Raw genomic sequence first — 20,782 nt, 5'->3', positions numbered from 1 at the left:
GCTAACCAATCACAACACACACTGGCCCAGCTAACCAATCACAACACACACTGGCCCAGTTAACCAATCACAGCACATTTAGTATTTCAGAAGGCGGGCCTTCATTTGATATAGGAACTATTCGAGCCGTTCATGCCAGACTGGGGAGAGAGGTGTTGTAATAATGTAAAATATGTGAAAAAGAATGTGTTTTTCGAACAACCTAGTATGAGAGCCTGTTCTAGTACACCCCAAAACAAAATCAAGACTTTGTAAAAGAGCATAATAGGACCCCTTTAAGCTAATTCACAACCCACACATGTATATTTATGTGTGTGTGAATAACTTTTGCACCAACTCTGTGTCATCTGTAGCAAAGCTTTTAGGTTGTGTTTGAACTAAAAACTTTAAACTTGACTTAAAGTTAAACACCCAATTTTATTCATCAATTATTTATCTATTTATTCACCCTCAACCTCATTCTTCTGCAGAATACCAAAGAAAAAAAAAAGTAAGAATTTTTGTTACCACTGACTTCCATTATATGGACAAAATCCACTGAGACCTTTCTCAAAATATCTTGTTGCATGTTCCACAAGGAAAGAAAGTCAAACAAGTTTGGAATGACACGAGGATGAATGAATGATGACACACTGCTCATGTTTTTTTTGAGTGGACTCTCTCTAATGTCTTTGCTTCAGTATAATGAAGATCCTCAATAAGAACTACAGTACAATAGTGTTTTTTTAATACCATGCAAATACCCAGTTTTTTTTTTTTAAGTTTACAGTTAGATTTGCATGTTCTCAAGAAAATACCAGTACATGATATAAAGCAAAAGGAAAGCATTTTTTTTTCTTTTTCTCAGAAAAAGCTAAAGCAGACAGAACATTATGACATCATCAGCTTTCCAGACGCTGAACATTCTAACAGTGCAAGTCAATGGAAGACTTTCAAACTTTAATGTGAACTTTGATTAAAATATATGAAGTTTAAGTCAAGGGATAGTTGTTTTGATTTTACATTTAAATGTAGTCAAATTTTACATTTGACATCTATTTAACATTTAAAAGTGGCAGATACAATTAAAGTAGGAGTACATAAAGACCAATGTTACATTGATATTATTTATGCTGTATAACTGCAGTATAATGGTTAAAAAAGCTCTATTCATCTGTTTCATTCACATGACTTTTCCACTCAAGCAACATATTTGTGGCCATTAGCAGGGCACATTATTGGATTCCAAAAGACATGAACAGAGGTAACCAAGAAGAAACATCATAAATGGTTTAAATTAAGTCAATCCATCTCCAGCACCGGTATATAAATTGTGGGTTAAATATATATAAATGTCCATGAATGTTTGTTTTGGTAGGTTCTTTGTGTTAACTTGGTTTCTGGGACCTGGTATGGATCAAATCCAGTGATCAATGTTTTTCTTGGTTCTCTGTTCATGTGTTAGTGTGTCATCTAACAAATACAAATTACTGTACATTTTTTATTTTACATTTCTAGGGTTTAATTTTTTCTTATCTGAAATGGTTTCTACATAAAGATCAGCAGGGGTATGAATAGGCCCTGGCTATTGGCTGTTTTCATTCAATTTTATGTGTGCACTGCACAAGTTTTGCTTAGAAACACCCCACTTCATTTATTGCACAATTAATGCTTAAAAAAAAAAAAACTGACCAAAAAACTGCAAGTTTTGCAAATGAGCAGATATGATGTTTAAATACACCGAATAAACTTGTTTGAAAGAATTAAATATCAAAAGATGCAGCTGAATGAAGTTGAAGGCTTTTCTTCCTCCAGTGCTCTGTTATATGGCAAGAAAGTTTGACATTTAATCAATCACAGGATATAAATTGTGTGTACATCACCTGATTAACGAGTTTGGCTATTGAAATAATTCCAGTGAGAACAACCTCTCAATAGTACGACATATAATGCCATTAAAGAAGTATGTGTTTCTGTTCTTTTCCCCCTTTGTAATAGAACAGATGGCCTTCAGGCCCGAGTGGGTGTGTGTGAAGAGGGACACTGGGACAAAAAGGGCTAGCAGTGTATGATGAGGCTCATCTGAAGTTAATGCAGAACCCTCACCACTGCCTTTAAACTGCAAGCATGCCTGTTCTCACACTGGTCTCCTCACAGGTCCAGCAAGGGAACTGGGAGACATTTCTGTGCAACCATCAACCTTCCTTTTAGATTTTCAAAGTGTTTTACTAGTTAAAATTGAATGTAAAGCATGAGGAATTCTGTTTTCACTAGTTACAAAATCAGTTTTTATATCAGTGCAATAATTGTTGTACTATAATAACTTCCATTGAAATCCATTTTGCAAACTGCTTATCCATAGTAGGGATGCATGGGGTCACAGGGATGCTAGTCTCACATAGCCGTGTGCGTGATGTCTGAGGCTGAGACTACAGGGATGCTGAGGCCTATCCCAGCATCTCGGGCCGTATGCAGGGCAACAACCTGGATGCATGGCTACTCACATTACAAGCAAGTAATCAATTATACTCAATTATATGTCAATTATAGAAAACTGGAAATTCAGCCATACAGATATCAATCATTAAATAAGTTTTTTTTTTTTTAAATAGAAATTGCATTTTGGATACAAAACATCGGGATGAACTTCATTAGGGATACCAAGATTTTGTAATAATGCAAACATATGTGTGTGTATATATATATATATATATATATATATAGCATTTTAACAGAAAAAAATAAAATTATTTTGAGTCACATGAATTATAATTCACATTCTGCAAGTGATTAGATGTTAAACCGGCTTGCCATTATATTAGGATATTTCTAAGTAAGAGACATATGATCCATTGGTTAAAAGATATTATGCCCGCTATTCAGCACACAGCACCTGCTAACTAATAAAGAATTTACTAGCATCAAACACTCAGTGATCAGATCATGTGTTACAGCAGTGATACGAACACACTTCTGAAAGCAGTGTAATAAATATGAGTTTTCTCCACATGGCTTCCTCGTCCCAAAACCAGTCTTCTTTACCACAGCATTACACACATTTCACTGCGTGCAGACTATTTACCTTTTCGATGACAGCCGTGTTGACGCGCTTATGTTCAGCCTGTCGTGGAGATATATATCCTTATTTCGGTGCGATATTGAGTCATTTCTGTCTCAGAGACTCAACATGGCCGTTTGATAACGGCGTTGAGAGCGCACGCGCCAAACATCACAGACAGACATATGCTGACTGACTTCGGCTAACATTTTTCTTTTCTCAGACAAACATGGCGCTAACAGCACAAATGGTTCGATTCCAACGAAAATGTATAGCTTGAATGCAATGTAAATCAATTTAGATAAAAGTATCTAACAAATTCATAAATAATTTAAATGATTCATTTCTTATAGACATGGCAGAAACGCCATTGCATTTGCATGTCAAAGCCATATTGCACCAAAAATTATCATGCTTTTTGGCACATTTTGACATTATAAGAAACGTTTTATATATAAAATTAATTCAGGTATACATTTGTCCACATTTTGTATGTTTCTGTCATTACATGAGAAGAAAACATGGCTCAATAAGCATGAATTCATGCATTGTGTGCGCCTGTGTATGTATGCAACTTTTTTAGCCTTGTGTTTTCAAAATTGTAATTCTGTGCATGTGGTCACCTATTTAGTGCATCAAGTTAACCAATTAATGTCACCCAAAAAAGAAAATTTGCTTAAAACGATTCAGAGAAATGTAGCATTCCATCACTTGCTCAGCAATGGATGCTCTGCAGTGAATGGGTGCCGTCAGATTGAGAGTCCAAACAGCTGATAAAAACATCACAAGTAATCCACACCACTCCAGCCCATAATCAACAATAACACTTCCTCCACTGATCCAGATGAGATCACTTTTTCGCTGGAAAAAGTAATATTATGGACAGAGGACTCATATTTTAGTCAGAAGCAATGGTTTAACATTAAAAAATGTCCTAATGATTGATTTGTTTCTTAAAAACATGCAACTTTTCTCTTCACAAGATGTTAACCGAAGGACTGGTGTGGATTATTGTTGTTTTTTCTCAGCCAGACCATCAGTCTGACGGCACCCATTCACTGCAGAGTGAATGAGCTACATTTCTCCAAATCTGTTCAGATGAAGAAACAAACTTTAGTTTGAACGGTTTCAACATTGAGTAAAAATTATTTTTCTAAGGTGTTGTATACAGTTGTTTGTAAGTTTATACACCTCTTGCAGAACCTGCAAAATGTTTCTTAATGGTTTCCGATAAAAATTAAATGTTATTTTATTTCATACAGTCATGAATAAGCTATTTCAAAACACAGATATTTACGAGTCCACAAGACAAAATAATTTAAACAATGAACCAGTTAAAAAGTTGACACCTTTGATTCTTAATACTGAGTGTTGTTAGCTGAATGACCGGTGGTTGTATGTTTCGCGATAGTTGTTCATGAGACCCTTGATTACCCTGGGAAGTTATACTGGCAGTTCTTCAGAAAAATCCTCCTAGTCCCATTTTCTTTGGTTTTCCAGCATCTTCTGTATATCTGACCCCATTCCAAAAATAAATATATAATAGTTGAAACCAGGTTTTTCAAACAATTGTGGGACTCAATTCAGTTATTTATCCTTGTGGACTACATTTAAACATCTGTTATATGAAATAGCTTGTTTAAGGTAGTAAAAAAAAAATCCCTCTTTTTAATTATTCAAACTTGCCGTTTCTGCAAGGGTTATGTGAACTTCTTGACCCCAACTGTTCACTGAAGTTGGAGCAACATGCAGCAAAAGTTGTCGGTTTTTGTTATAGATTGTCCAGCACAGCATAACAAAACAGTAATCACCTTGTTGATAACTGACCTTAATTAACAACTTATCTAATTTGTCTATAACGTATTGACCACAAAATGTATTTATAGTGTCCATGGTGTCAAAGCTCTCAGCAGCTCAATGGAACATATGTTAAATTAATGTGTAATCTGCAGCCCTAGCACCAAACTAATAAAAAAATTAAATAATGAGCCATCAACCTACAAACATCTGTCGTGTTGTTTTCTCTGCATATTAAGATGGGATAGAATATATCATAAAATACAAACTGCACACTTCATCTTTGCTGTTGTAAACATTTTTCTATTATTGAGCTTATGTTATAATTTTGCTTTTAAATTTTAACTAACTGAAGTGACCTAAAGCTGACAGCCTGAAGGAAGTAATGAGACACCATTCAAGATTCAACCTTGAATTGGTCAGGCCAGAAGCCTTGGATTAAACAGTCAAGACTGTTGACTCTAAGGCTAAAAAAAGTAATATCTTAATATTCCCAGCACACAGCATGTTACATGATGGCACAGATACATTTTCACTTGCACTTTTCTCAAATGAGGGCACACACTCAGTAAGATCATTTGTTATTTTTACAATTTGCATGTATAACAAATAAACATAAAAAAAAAAGATTAGAATGATGTACAGTATTCTGCTGTGCACACCACTACATCCATCGGTTCTGTCCAATGGGAGCTCCTGAAGCAGGACTGCTCATTGGCTGCTGCAGCACATGGGGAGTGGTCAGGAACAGAGAGGAATTCTCATCAGTCCAGAAAAAGGAGGAGAAGGAATGCTCAGCCTTGCGTGTGTGAATGTTTTCTGGATGAAGGTAGAGAAGATGAAGGAGAAGCTCTGAGCTCAGTTGCTGTAGATCTGTCCTTCGGGAGGCTGCGGCAGCTTCATGTTCTCTTTGCACATCATGAGTCGTCGCAGCTCCTGCAGGACCACACGGATGCTGTACGAATTCTGCCACTTGGCCAGTGAGGATACAGCTCGCATGTCAACCTGAGTCAACCAAAGACGATGCATTAAAGTGCAATAAAAAAAAAGAATTTTTTTCCAAAATTAATCCATTAATTTTAGAGGTATTCTAAACAGTCCTTTAAGAATGGACCTATATGTCTGTTCCATTCGAGAAAAGCAACATACATTTTATTATGACTATAATTTCCAGTATGCAGAAAATGCGATATGGACTAGTGTCCGAGAATATGAAATGGCAAAAAGGCTGCTATTTAATATGAAGGCTGCATGTTCTGCGTGTCTCTGAGTGAATGAATGCCACAGTTTCGTCTACTACACATATTGAACCATGCGTGATGCTCGTGGTGTTTTCAATGTCTGCACTATATGAGGAGATGAACACATGAAATTCATATTTAGAGTCATTTCAGCAGCCGTTCACTTTGAGAAAACTATCATCAGATACACAGAAATGTTGACAGGGATACATTACTGTACAGTATAATGTACAATGTACTATTGTACAATACAAGTAATAACAATAATACAGTTTATTAACAAAAGTAAAGAAAAATGGCACAATTTCAAAATTTTTCTTCAGTGTTTATTTAAACTGTAAACCTCTGTTGTGCAGCACTTTGTTTTGCCAAAAAAAAAAGAAAAGAAATGAACCGTTCAAATTTAACATTTAAATTTAACATTTAAAATTACATAAAAAAAAAAAAAATAATGAAATAAATTGTTAGTTTATGCATTCATTTGATTACCATTTTTTGATATGTATTGAAAAATAAAAAAATTATGGGGAAAAAATAATACAAATAAAACATTTTACAGGGCCCTTTTATTGTTAAAATTGTAATAAATTATTAAATTGTACAAGTTATCATTTGATTAGACTTCCTTTTAATTTAAATCAAAACATTAATACTGTTTCCAGAAAACATTCATGTAAAACATGGAATTTGGGGGAAAAAATTTGAATGATTTCATAAGGCCCCAGACATTTCTAGATCTTTCTGCCAGAAACAAGTCTCTCACGTTAGTAATAAGGAGTACAGTAGTACAGTAAGCAAAAGTTAATATTAGTTGTCCTCTATAGTTGCTGCAGTGATATGCGATTCGATGATTCACATCATATCTATTAATATATTGCGCATTTTATAACTTTAATGGCTGTATTAAAATCTAGTACCAGAACCATAAATTAAATAACCTCACTTTAAAAACGAAAGATTTTTTACCAGCATAGATAAACGGCCTGGCTACTTCGTTTACCAAATTAAGACAAAGTTGCAAATTGAAAAGTGAATCTTCAATAAAATATTAATAGAATTTACTTAAAAACGACTACGTTACTTCATATCTCAGGGCTGCGTTTCCCAGAAGTATTGTAAGCTGACTGTAGAGCTTTAGCTCGAACCTTAATCAAACACACTTGCCTGTAATTAAGATCTTGATTAGATTGGTTAGTTGAGTTTGATTAGGGTTGGAGCTGAACTGCCCTGGGCCACGGGATATGCAGGACCTGACGCAGCTAAAAGTGGCTCCGGACAAGTTTTAATTGCTGAACGCGGGTGGAAAGATACTGATGTTTGCGCAGGAAGTGGGAGAAAGGTGTACAGTTTAGATATTCTCTATGTATGTGACAGCTAGGGCTGGGCGATTTTTCAGATTTGATCAGTTCATTTGAATTTAATGTTTTGCCACGATTTTATTTTTTAGAAAATCGAGGAATCACGATTTTGAAAGGAAATATTACCAAACGTCAGAATTAGACACTTTGACAATATGACAATGTTAACAGTAAAGAGAAAAGAATGATCCACCTGCATGTCGGCGAATGTGATTGACCATAAGGTGCCATTCACACAGAATGTGCTTTTGTGTTGACAAAGATGCGATGCGGGCAGTGGAATAGGAAAAAATTGCAGGTAGTTGGGAGTTGAACTTCTTTTAACTTAAGCGCAGCGTTTTTTGGAATGCCGTTTCATGCATGAGATGCTGCAATAGATGCGAGCGCAACAGTAGGCGCGTTTCCATTACCCTTCAGATTGCGCAAATTGAAATTGCGAATTGAAAAAACACCTAATAGAAACGTGTCAATTTCACAAAAATGCCCATATAATCGCAAAAAAGTTTTTACGCTCGCATGAGGTGGTTTTTCAGGCAATGCGAAAAAGGAATAATTCGCAAAACTGCAATGGAAACGTTTTTTTTCGCATTTACAGGTCACATGGAGTATGTAAAAAGTCATATGATCATTCTTCAATGTATTATAACATCCAAGAAACACTTCTTACGTGGCCGCTCTCCGGTATAAGGGGCTTTCCCTACCATTAATGCTTAGACAATTTACACGGCACACGTCTGCGGTGCAGTGTGGCTCTGAAAACGCGCCTAGTCAAACACGTCCATGTTCACATAGAAAAAACTGTGGAAAAGCAGCGCAACCGAATAAAAACCTGTAAAGAACTACTTCTGTATGTATGATATTTCATGTTTGCATCATGGTGACAGGCTGAAAGCTGCTGTTCATTGTTTTTACAGAACATTTATAGTTAATAATAGTCCACTGGTGTTTTACCTTCAGTCATTTTGAATTTGTATTACCTTGACTTTTGAGATTTTTTTAAAGCATTTTCCTTGTATTATTTCTGAACGCATGTATAAGACAAGTTGTACAAGATGTAGTTGTAATTCATGCATCTTTTCTGCAAAGATATTTAACAAGTGAATTTGTTTGACTTACACCATGTTGAGCACTTCATGTGTGGTGCACTTGGAATATAGCTTTCTTTAACCAGATGGTTCTGCATGCTTTTAATAAAGAGAACGTTACTTGATCAAGTTGACTAGTTAAAAATCGAGAATCGGTCAAATGTTCTGAAAAAAAAAAAAAAAAAAGGATTTTTTTCCCCCCCCCCATATTGCCCCAGCCCTAGTGACAGCACAGGGAAAACACTCTCCTTTTGGCTGTTGTGTCTATTTAAAACGATTACCGGTTTGATGATAAATCATGATAAAATTCCCCACAGTTAGTATTACCATTTCGAATTCGAATGTACCTCTGTAGGTTCTGACTGTCTTCAGAAAAGATTCCCTTTATTTTAAGGTGTCCTTGTTACAGTGTAATTATACATTTAAGTACTGAGTAATATTAGGGCTCGACATTAAGCCTTGACATGTGCTTGTCCTTCGGACAAGTAAATCAGACATTCACTTGCCCGAGTAAAAAAAGTTACTTGTCCGGGGTTAAAAGTTACTTGTTACTTGTAGTTGTAAAAAAAGCTTTTTTTTTTGGTGTAAATGTAATTTATTCTGAAGCAATAGTCTCATCAGTGCTCTATCAGGTCTTACTTTAATCAGCATATTTGTGATATTTGCCTTAAATTGATTTCTAGGACTTTTTAACTTTGTGAAGGACAATATTTTCCTGACCTTATTGAATGTACGTGTCATCATTTACGTCACATTCTTACATTTTAACAATACATTGTTAGAATAATAAGACACTATGGTTGTTACCATTCAAATGAAATCCGTATCAACAAACTCCATCTTTCCACTGCAGAGGAAACACTGAAGCTGCATCGAAAGTGCCATTTAGATGTATTTACTCAGACTGTTTCATGAAGATAAGAGGTTCCATAAATGCATTTACACAGTAAAATTGCAAATGCGTAAATAATGTTATAAGATGAATGTTTTACGTTTTTTAACATACATATATGAAATGTTGGAAAAATGCAATGATACTTTTAAATATGAAACCAAAGTTACCAGTAGGTGGCGGCAGATCACTGTAGGTCTTAACGAGTGAGTCACTGATTCAACAGATTCGTTCAAATGGCTGATTCATTCAATAAATTAAGCAAGTGACTGTCTTCATGAATGGCTCACTGAATCATTGACTCACCCGATTCGTTCAAAAATGCTGAATCATTCAGTAAGGAAACACTGTTATGTGTTGCTCGGAGATGCACATCAAATCAATTTCACATTTGCAATCGTGCTGATAGTCGGAAAAACATCACTCTTGGTCGTGTGATGTTGCTTACCTATATTATATAGAATATTAATCTTTTTTTTCTACCGCAGTATGTTTGTTTCTTTGTGTGTGCTGTTGCGCTTAGTTCTGATTTCTCTGCGGGTCACACAGGCTGCGTGAGCCTCAACTGACTTGCCTTGATACTGTCAATACATTAGCCGTTATCAGTCACCATTTACACTGAAAGTAATAAAATCTGAATCATTGTCGCCAAAGTTTCTGCACTGCCCTAGCTATTGTTTGTTAATGACGTTTTAATTGTTGTGGTTTTACAGGAACTCTTGGTACATACATGCATACAAATAACCATATATATATATGACACAAGATAGTTTGTGTGTGCCATTGCGCTAATTAGTTTAAATTTCTCCTCGAGTCAGACAGGCTGCGTGAGTCAATACATCATCCGTTATCAGTCACCGTTTACACTGAAAGTAATTAAATTCTCGCCAAAGTTTCGGTGCTATAGTTATTGTTTGTTATTGATGTTTTAATCATGTTACTTGTCCAGTCGGGCAAGTAAAATTCTCTTTCACTTGCCCCTTCACAAAATCCACTTGTCCCGGACAAGCGTTAATGTCGAGCCCTGGATTCGATGTCATTTTGTTTTCATCTTCGCGCAATGTAATACCTAATAAAGAAGTGTTCTTATTGCAATGCTTTGTCCACTGAGATTACAGAAATAGCTCTAATTTCTGCTGTTTGCCTTGATACTGTCAATACATTAGCCGTTATCAGTCACCATTTACACTGAAAGTAATAAAATCTGAATCATTGTCGCCAAAGTTTCTGCACTGCCCTAGCTATTGTTTGTTAATGACGTTTTAAATGGGTTACTTGTCCGGGCAGGCAAGTAAAATTCTCTTTCACTTGCCCCTTCACAAAATCCACTTGTCCCGGACAAGCGTTAATGTCGAGCCCTGGATTCGATGTCATTTTGTTTTCATCTTCGCGCAATGTAATACCTAATAAAGAAGTGTTCTTATTGCAATGCTTTGTCCACTGAGATTACAGAAATAGCTCTAATTTCTGCTGTTCCATAAGCGCCACCTAGTGTCAGAGAGTGGATTTACAGAGAGTTAAATGTACATTCAGCCTGTGTGCAGTGTGCAGCTTTTGTCTGGCCAAAAAAAAAAACCAAACCCCCCGGCAGATTTTGCATGCCCTGCTGTAAATTTTGACTGGTTGATGAAAAACAAGCTCATGTGGATTCTAAACATTTAAACAATTTGGATAAGGCATTCTTTATTTCTAGAATTATTTTTGGAGCAGATAAAATACAATAATTTTGACAACCCTTTTCTTTATTTAAATGCTGAAATGTGGGGTTTACCATTTTATGAAACTTTATTCGAACATTTTGTACGTGTTATTAGATAAACTGTTGTCAGTCATGTTGTCTGGCATTACTTAGTTGTGAAAAGGCAGGGAAAAATCTTCATTCATATATTAAACACCGAAATATTTGGGTTGTTTTTAAGTTTCCGGTTGTGAACATTTCAGACAGGTTCAGTTTATTAGCAATTCAGAATTCCTTCTCTCAATGTATAGACATACACAATATGGTAAACAAAGGAATTATGAATAGCATGAATTGTGAAGGTCCTAATGAGACATGCATATGATAAAAGTAGCAGATGAGGAAGAACTTGAATATTCAGTACTCAGTTGAACTTACCACACCATTTGAGTTATGCACTCCATTCAAGTTGATCTTCGTCACAAAACGAACAAAAGGGGGCGTTTCTGGATATCTTGGTCCACATTCTACTCTTAGACTGTACATCCTGTTCTCATAGATGGTCTGCATGAAAAAAAAAATCATTATATAAGTACAATTCTAAAACAACATCACACTGATTAATCCCTTAATTAAAAACATATTGGTGAAAGTCATCAGCCTAAATACCCGTTCAAACCAAGAATGATAACTATAGATAACCATAACAATAAATATAACAGCGTCCGCACCAACGTATGATATTGGTCTGTTGCTGCAGTTTTGTCATTGACGCTTTAAACGTTTCTTTAAAGCAGGATGGATTGGCTGTCAATGTTTTAATTGTTCAACAGCTGGGAAAAAAATAATTCTGAAAGTGATTCCAATGATATTGGATTCTGCTATTCTTTTAGAATAAATGTTAAACAATGTAGATGCCTGGTTTGGCCCTGTAACATTTACAGCTCATAATAACAAAACATATTATGCCCTGATGAAAACATATTATGCCCTTATGATTAGTCTACATGTAAATACAACTGCCAAGTAATTTGAAGCCCCTTCAGATTGAGTTAATTAATTCCATATAACGCCCAAAATACAGTGGGTATAGAAATGAATCACCCCCCTTTATAATAATCATAATATTTACTCAGTGCATCAAATTTAACTGAACTTGAGCAGTTCTGCAAAGAAGAGTGGGCAAATATTGCAAAGTCTAGATGTGCAAAGTTACTAGAGACAAATCCCAACAGACTAAAGGCTGTAATGAAAGCAAAAGGTGCTTCAACAAAATACTGACACAAGGGAGTGTTACTTTTTCCAACTGTTATATCTTTCACTTGGATACTATAAGTTGCACTGAGTAGGCTAAATACAGCTGGATAAAACTAAAACTGTGTCCATCTTCATTTCAAGATGCAAAGCAACAAAATGTGATTTTTTTCTGTACCCACTGTATACCAAAAACATGTTCTAGAATGGTTCATGAAAACTATAAAGAAAAACATATTTGGGTTTTAATGGTAGATTCAAAAGTGCATTTCTACACAATTCCTCAAAGAACTGGAGCTTTTTCTTCAATGATAAGTTTTGCTACTTCTGCTACTTCTACTTCTCTGCTCGTGCATCGTTAGGAATTTAACGATTCCAGTCCCATAAAGATTCCATAAACAATTTATATTATTAGTTAAACAAAAACAATGTTAACTTTATGTAATCCACACTTTCCACAAACAGTTAATAGCAGTAACTGTAATTATACACTGTAAACAATTGCTGTAGTTTCTACAGTAAAAATTTACAGTATATTACTGTTTAAACATTTTACAAGATGTAGCTGTAATTCGCAATGCATTATGGGCCAAATAAGGTTTTACAGTTGTTAACAGTATATTTCCATGTCGACTGTAATTCTTTTACAAGAAGCAGGCAAGTTGTCACTAGCTCCTGGTTTTTACACGAACTTACTGTAGTGTGGTATTATGGGATTGCGCGTTTCATTCAAATCCAGCTGACTGGAGCAGCTCGAGAACGATTGAAGATTAGAGCTTTATTCATAATTCCTGGTAAATTCACTTAATTTTACTTTTATTTATTTAAGTTAATGTATAAGCCATATCATGTTACAATAGCCTGCTATCACGACATTTAGACAAGCGGCCTTGGTATGTGCAGTAAGCTGGAAATTGCCATCATAGCATAGTTAGGCTAAATGCTGCATTTTTTTTTTCATTTTGGCAGTTTAATTTTCTTATTGAGAGCATTTAAAGTAGTGTTTACCCAACTTTTAACGTAATGCCCAGTGTGAACGATTGTCATAGTAACTACTATCTGTCGAAATAACTGACAAATAGCAAAATATGTGAAATTTCATTTGTTCATATGTGTTAACTGTCCCATACTGACGTGACAACTTACTATAATTAGAAACTAACGTTACATGTAAATGGGTGTCTATTGCCACTCTAGTTGTACTGACATTAAAGCTGGTCCGGGACCATTTTTTAGTGAAAGACATATTTACATACCCGATTGGACAAGTTAACCTGATTAAAGCTTGGGTGAGAAAAAAAAAATGGAAAAAAAAAAAAAAAACTAGGGAAGCAGAGACTGATTCTGATTTTATTACATTCAACATCAAAACAAATAACCTTAACGGCACACATAAACTCACAAGAAACATGAGGTAAATGTTCAAACTGTTGAGTTTATTTATAACATATGATATTGTTAAGGAGCATAAGCGAGCTGTTTTGCTGATTATCACGATTGCAAATGTTACATAGTTCAATACACAATTAGTTAACATTGTTACTTACTTTTTAGACACAATATTGACTGTTGTTCTATTTAACCAATGAAAATCGTTCCAAACAAAGATCAAAGCAAAACTCAGCGGTGTTTTTACTGAATGATTCAGCATTTTGAACAGATCGGTACAATGAATGACTCAGTTGTATTAGGTAATGTATTCTTATTAATTCTGTTGTAAATCATTTGATAAACTTGTATTTTAGATTACATTTTATATTGAAATACTGTATTGTAGGTTACATTATGGCTTGTATTTATTCATTTCAGGTGCACCCAGTGGCTTTTCGGGGGTCAGATGGTTGTGAATTCATACCTTTGTGGCTGGATTTGCAGTCTTATTACAAGTTCAGTCTGACGTCCCGGGAGCAGGCATCTTTTGCACACTTGAATTTTTTCAAAGGTAACATGTTTTACTTGAGTAATTTCATTTGTGAAAAAGGTTACTTATTTAGTTTAAGTACTGGCAAATGCTGATTGTACTGTATAAATGGCATTTTTACATTCATTTTATTGAGCTAGTTTCATTCAATACTGAACTTTATTCTAAAGCTTCTGCTTGTTTTTATGTGCAGATGTTTTGTTGGAATCACAACACTCACTGGATACAAGACGGATACATAGAAGCAAAACAAGTGGAAAGGTCTCAGAGAAGAGGGACAACCCTCATGTGAGTGCTCATCTCAGAAAGTTGATGGACTTTCAGTATGTATTTATTAAATTGTCTTTTGCAGGAATATTCTAAATGTAATAGAACATAAGCTCAAACAACAGAATTTGTGGTATAATGTTGATTCCAGCATTTTATTTTAATCCCTTTTTAACCAAAATTATACGAATTCTGTTGATTGACCTTCATTTTTATAGAAAGTTAATGTTCTACTCAGAATATGGCTTATTTTTTGTGATATAAAAAGTATTTGTAGTTATTTTGTGATGCTATGTTATTTTTATGATAAGATTTTAACTGTTGAAAGACTGACATTCTTATTTTTACCAGTAAAAGCCTTGCAATGTCTTTCTGCCAGTTTTAATAAAAATGTATTTGCAACATCTTTGACTTGGTTTTTATTCATTTGTAAATGTATTGTGTTCAGAACCCTATCACTCTAACTAGTTTACATCACAACACTCACTGGATACAAGACGGATACATAGAGGCAAAACAAGTGGAAAGATCTCAGAGAAGAGGTACAACCCTCGTGTGTGCTCATCTCAGAAAGTTGATGGACTTTCAGTATGTATTTATTAAATTGTCTTTTGCAGGAATATTCTAAATGTAATAGAACATAAGCTCAAACAACAGAATTTGTGGTATAATGTTGATTCCAGCATTTTATTTTAATCCCTTTTTAACCAAAATTATACGAATTCTGTTGATTGACCTTAATTTTTATATAAAGTTAATGTTCTACTCAGATTATGGCTTATTTTTTTGTGATATAACAAGTATTTGTAGTTATTTTGTGATGCCATGTTATTTTTATGATAAGATTTTAACTGTTGAAAGACTGACATTCTTATTTTTACCAGTAAAAGCCTTGCAATGTCTTTCTGCCAGTTTTAATAAAAATGTATTTGCAACATCTTTGACTTGGTTTTTATTCATTTGTAAATGTATTAAGATAGTGCTCATAATAATGCATTTAAATCCATATTTTACAGTTTACAATTTACTGTTAAAATTAACCCTGGTGCCATTTTGGAGAGTATCCACTGAACGTAAACAGCATATGCTATTCTGTGTCAGCTGTGTCACGCGGATGGGTCCTTTTTGCTCTGTAACATCACGGGTGTAACAAGGTGAAAAATCTCCCCCAGAAAAGTATGAAAATGATAAAAAAAATTTTTAGAAGTAGTTATACACTTTGCGAACAAAGTCACAAAATTTCAGTCCAATGCGATAACATTAACTAGTATTTTCGGGAAAAATATTTTTTTTTTCAGAGCAAAAAGGACCCGAACACCACATGAGGGTTAAGATAGTGCTCATGATAGTGCATTTAAATCCGTATTTTACAGTTTATAATTTACTGTTAAAATTATTCTTTTCAGCATTTTCATTGTTAAATTATTAAAACATCATCTTGGATTTAGGGGTATTTACAGGATTTTATTGGCAACTTTAGTTGCCAGGTAAATACTGTACTTTAGTGAGATTACAAAATATTGCTGTAAAATAAACTACAAGTTTAATTCAATGTTACTGTAAAAATACTACAAATTACTGTACAGCAATTAACTAATTTGCTTTGCAATATTATACTGTAATCCATTTTACAGCAATTAACATCATTTTTACAAGATTTTATTGGCAACTTTTTTGCCAGTAACATCCTGTAAATTCTACAGTACATTTTTTACAGTGTACAGTTATATATAATATAGGGATCCCCCCCAATAGTCAACTAAACGTTAGTTGAATAAAAGAGGCTTAGTCGGCTAAAATTTTATTGGTCGGTTAGTCGCAGGAAAAAAGTCAATTTTACCTTAGAATTAAAACATTGTAAGTAGTAGCAACTTTACACAGCCATTTGCTCTAATGTTACCCTAGATAAATGGGTGCTATTAGGCGCATATCCAAGTGTTTGTGCAAAGTGTGGAAGCTATAGCGCGCTTACTATGTGAAATGGAGGTGCTGGCGTGATCACTTGCATTTTTTCCTTATAACAGTGGAAACAAAATATGCCATCATTTTTGCTCGTACAGATAAGAGTAATACATGATTCAAAACTGTCAAGGGTCTACTTTTATTTGTGTACACTCACAATAACAACAAGACGTTGCGCTTTTGTAAAACAAAGAAAACAAACAGGATGCGCTTTCTTTCGTCTCGGTCTCCATGAACTGGAGCGCAGCACAAAAATGAACCGAAACTCATCGTAGTGGCTACTTGCCTCCCAGACATGTTAAATGTATCTACAAAAAGCTCGAAATGTCTCATTTAAAAACACTAGTTTATTAATAAATAATTTATACATCTCCTTGCAATTTTTCCCAACATATAGTCATTACTTTTGCCGGTGCTTTGTGGAAAACTTTATGCGTGTGCTTGAGTGTGGAATTCTAAAACCTAACCTTCACTTCATTAAAAATTGAGAAAAAAAAGTTTCACTTTATTAAACATCTTTTCATAAGAGTCTACTGAAAAGTAAAGAGTCCTAATGGAGTTCAAGACATCAGTCCATCAAAATATGGTTTAGTAATAAATATGCAAAGATGTGAGCCAATCATAACAGCAAGGATATGAATTGAAGGAGAGACACTTTTAAACAGTGTTCAAACAGAGAAATGGCCAATTATTTCTAAATGATGAATGCTCTTGATGTAAAAATCATACCAAACATTAAAAGTGGATTTCATGGAATATTCTAAAATAAAGGCAATTCACCCCTTTAATATTAATGTCACAGTTATGGACTTTTTGTTGTGCTTTCTTATGTTCCAGGTTCCCCTTTAGTTCTTGTCTTCCTAGTTTCTGATCTTGTCATACGTTTCTTTGGTAAAGTATTAGTTTTCAGGTGTGTCTCATTCATTTACCCATTATAAATACTAGAGGTCGACCGATAGTGGATTTTGCCGATACCGATAGCTAGGTTGGACCACACTGGCCGATACAGATTAATTAACCGATAGTTTTAAAATTGATACTGACAGCATATAAATGAAAACTGCATAATGTTACGGAGTAAAATGTTGATCCAGGAAGTGGTATATGTCTGTGCAAGCTTTGGAGGTGTTGATGGAAGCGATTTACTGGATTTAAGCTTTGATAATCGTACTGAATATTATCCAGATGTAGTTTTTGATAATTTTATTTTCTCACCTTTTTGCTCAAAATTATGCATTTATGAAACCTTCAAGTGTTGATAAAAAAAAGAATGCTTTAAGCTAGAATAAAACTGATTTTTTTTGTATAAAAGTAGAGGCTCTGATCTTTATTTTGTTGTATTGCATATTCAAATATTCATACAGCAAAATATACCGGAGGCCATCAAATTTTAGTGAAAATCATCAAAATCGCTGCCGGTGGCAGGCAACTTTAAAAAAAAAATGCTGGCGGGGAAACAGTTAAAAGGCTATTCTGGATTATACTCCTTCATGGTGCGCATAATATAATACTACATGATACAATTCAATTCATGTGATATGGATTTTAGAAAACAGTTCAATAAGCATTTGTAACCGTGCTAATTTTTGTGAAATTCTGCACTCTTACATTTTGAATACTGGGGGCATTTTAACTGAATTCTAATAGGCTAGATCACACAGGGAAAGCTTGCACTCTGAAGAAATGTTTGTTTTTTTGCAAAGTAAGTGACATTCTCGATGTCAGTTTCCACAACGTTAAAACAATTATGATATCATCATAGACAATGCATATTGCACACCCCAAATGAAGTAATATGCCTTTTTTCCCCAGTAATATTGTTATTGGCATTTGGTTCTTTTCAGAAACATGCAGAGTGTTTCTAACAGAATAAACTCAGACTCTGACCTCTTGTTTTTCTGAGTAGGAACATGTGAAAAAAAAATTGATAGATTTACTCAGGCACAAGAATATGCATCTTAAATTAATTTAAAAGAGCTAATTAGGCTAGCAGAACTGACCCTAGGGGGTCCGATGATCATTCCTCTCCAGCGTGTGAGGGTCATGTCCTCATCGTCTTCCAAACCCCAGCTCACCGTTCCATCTCCAACACCCTTCTGACCCTCTTCAAGCTCCTCTAGCAGCCGGAAGTTACGGGGGACTTTCACGCCTTTGAAAACAAACGCACAATAATATAACTCATAGGTATCACACACACACTGGATGTGTTGCATTCAATTCAAGCGGCGTTCAAAAACATGTTTATTTAATCACAGGCAAAAGTTCACTTCAATAATGCACATAATAGATGAGTTTGAAGTTCAGTGTCTTTAAAAAAAAAAACAGCAAATGGAAAGGGAAAGCGCTACCTATATTATAGCTCTCTATATGAAGCACACAGACTTTATTAGAGCCAAAGAAAGACCAATGTTTCCCTGAAAAATGCACAATACACAATCTTCCAGCCTAGTTTGAAGTCATTATGTACATTAACAACAATTTGGGACAACTATAATGTAATTTAATGGAAAACTATGCGAATGGCGCTCCGTGGCACAGCAAGATTTCTGTCAACTGCATGAACATATCAATTCGCTTTCTCACATCACTAGCTTTGTTAGCGCTGGCTAACAAATGTATTAATGCAGCGGTTGGGGTAAGCAGATAAACATCAAATTTTCATTTTTGGATGAACTATCCCTTTAATGTTTGTCTGGGACAAGTGGATTTTTGGAAGGGGCAAGCGAAAGAGAATTTTACTTGCCTGACCGGACAACTAATCTGATTAAAACATCTAGCCAATTAGTAGAGATGCACCGATTGCAATTTTCTTGGCCGATTTCGATTTCCGATTTTTTGGAAGTGTGACCTGCCGATACCGATTTTCTTTCTAAGAAGTGACAGCATATACAAACAAATATCTATGCAGATTTCAATGCAAAAATTATTTACATAATAAAAGAAATTATTAAACATTACAATTCCCCCCAATCTGGACTAAGTTACAGATTTTCTCTCTCTTAAACAACTCTCAAAATAAAGTGCTCTGTGACTGTAAAGAGGAAGAAATAGTTAACTTAAAATGAGTTGCTGTATGTAACAAAACAGATGTCATTTCCCACTATGTTTATAAATGGTCATTTTTTCCCCCTAACCTTATTAAATGTGTCATCTTTCACATCAAATTCTTACTTTGTTTCAATTAATTCAGTTAGAATAATAAGAAACTGTAGAGTTGTTACCATTCAAATGAAATTAGTATTAAACCATCTTTCCACTGCTGAGGAAACAGAAGCTGCATCTGAAGTGGCATTAGATGCATTTACACAGACAGTTTGATGAAGCTGAGGTGCCATAAATGCATTTACACTGGAAAATTTCAAATGCATAAATAATTTTATAAGATTAATGTTTTACATATTTTTTTTAAAACATACAAATAAGTTGAAAAAATGCAATGATACTTTTAAATAGGACTAAACCACCAGTAGGTGGCGGCAAATGTCTATTTTAATGAGTGAGTCATTTATTCTTTCATTCAACCGATTCATTCAAACTAGAGCCCGACCGATATGGTTTTTTTGGGGGCCGATGCCGATACCGATATTAGGGGGTAAAAAAAGACAGATACCGATATATCGGCCGATATTCTTTATGTGTAGGCTATATTATTGTACAGTATAGTCAAAAGTTTGGACAACTCCCATTCGTGTGTCCAAATTTTTGACTGGTAATGTATATAGAATACAGTATATAGCCTACATAAACAGAATATATATATACATAAACACATTTTTTGCAATGATAACTCACAATGTGGTGATCAAACACTTATAATGATGTGACAAACATAGGCCTATGTAATGGAGGCAGGGTATTTAACAATTTAACAATAAACTTTATTATTCAAAATGAGTCTGACATAGGCCTGGGCGATAAAACGGTATCGATATTTATCGACGGTACACCTTCGATATCGCTAGAAAATTTTTTCGACATAGCGCACGATATAGGCACGTGCTATGAGTGCTATGAGACAGCACACACAAACACATGCTGAAATGAGTGCTGTGCCTGCCTGTGATGAGGAGATTGTGAATAAAGAATGAATATTAGTTGAATTTAAAATAAACATTTGCATTTGAATGTTAGGTGTGCATCAGGGAGCGTCATCAGTGGCATGCGAGATGCGGTGATAATGATTTAAGTGATGTTGTTGAATTTTAATGTTTTGCTAGTCTAGCCCACGAGACGCGCCGCTGCTACGTTATTCATTCAAAATATTAGAGAAATATAGAAGCTCCATGCGGA

The 20,782-nt window shown here is 34.7% G+C and overlaps 2 protein-coding genes across 2 annotated transcripts in view; both read right to left on the bottom strand.

Annotated features, from left to right (window-relative positions):
• The window catches only part of LOC107696034 (casein kinase II subunit alpha-like), a 12,698-nt gene extending 9,415 nt beyond the window's left edge, over positions 1–3,283 (bottom strand). Inside the window, exon 1 of the mRNA XM_016496172.1 lies at positions 3,062–3,283. The gene's annotated coding sequence lies outside the window, so the exon portion shown is untranslated. The remainder of the gene's footprint in view (positions 1–3,061) is intronic.
• Positions 3,284–5,116: 1,833 nt separating this feature from the next.
• Positions 5,117–20,782, bottom strand: part of ube2v1 (ubiquitin-conjugating enzyme E2 variant 1) — a 39,863-nt gene continuing 24,197 nt past the window's right edge. Inside the window, exons 2-4 of the mRNA XM_016496168.1 lie at positions 18,493–18,641; positions 11,527–11,652; positions 5,117–5,839 (exon numbers count right to left, since the gene is read on the bottom strand). Coding sequence (XP_016351654.1) covers positions 5,693–5,839; positions 11,527–11,652; positions 18,493–18,641 — 422 coding nt within the window. The 3' untranslated portion in view covers positions 5,117–5,692. The remainder of the gene's footprint in view (positions 5,840–11,526; positions 11,653–18,492; positions 18,642–20,782) is intronic.

Source organism: Sinocyclocheilus anshuiensis, unplaced genomic scaffold (assembly GCF_001515605.1).
Source record: "Sinocyclocheilus anshuiensis isolate Anshui unplaced genomic scaffold, SAMN03320099.WGS_v1.1 scaffold746, whole genome shotgun sequence".
NCBI classification, from domain to species: Eukaryota; Metazoa; Chordata; class Actinopteri; order Cypriniformes; family Cyprinidae; genus Sinocyclocheilus; species Sinocyclocheilus anshuiensis.
This window is presented reverse-complemented; position numbering and strand designations above follow the sequence as displayed.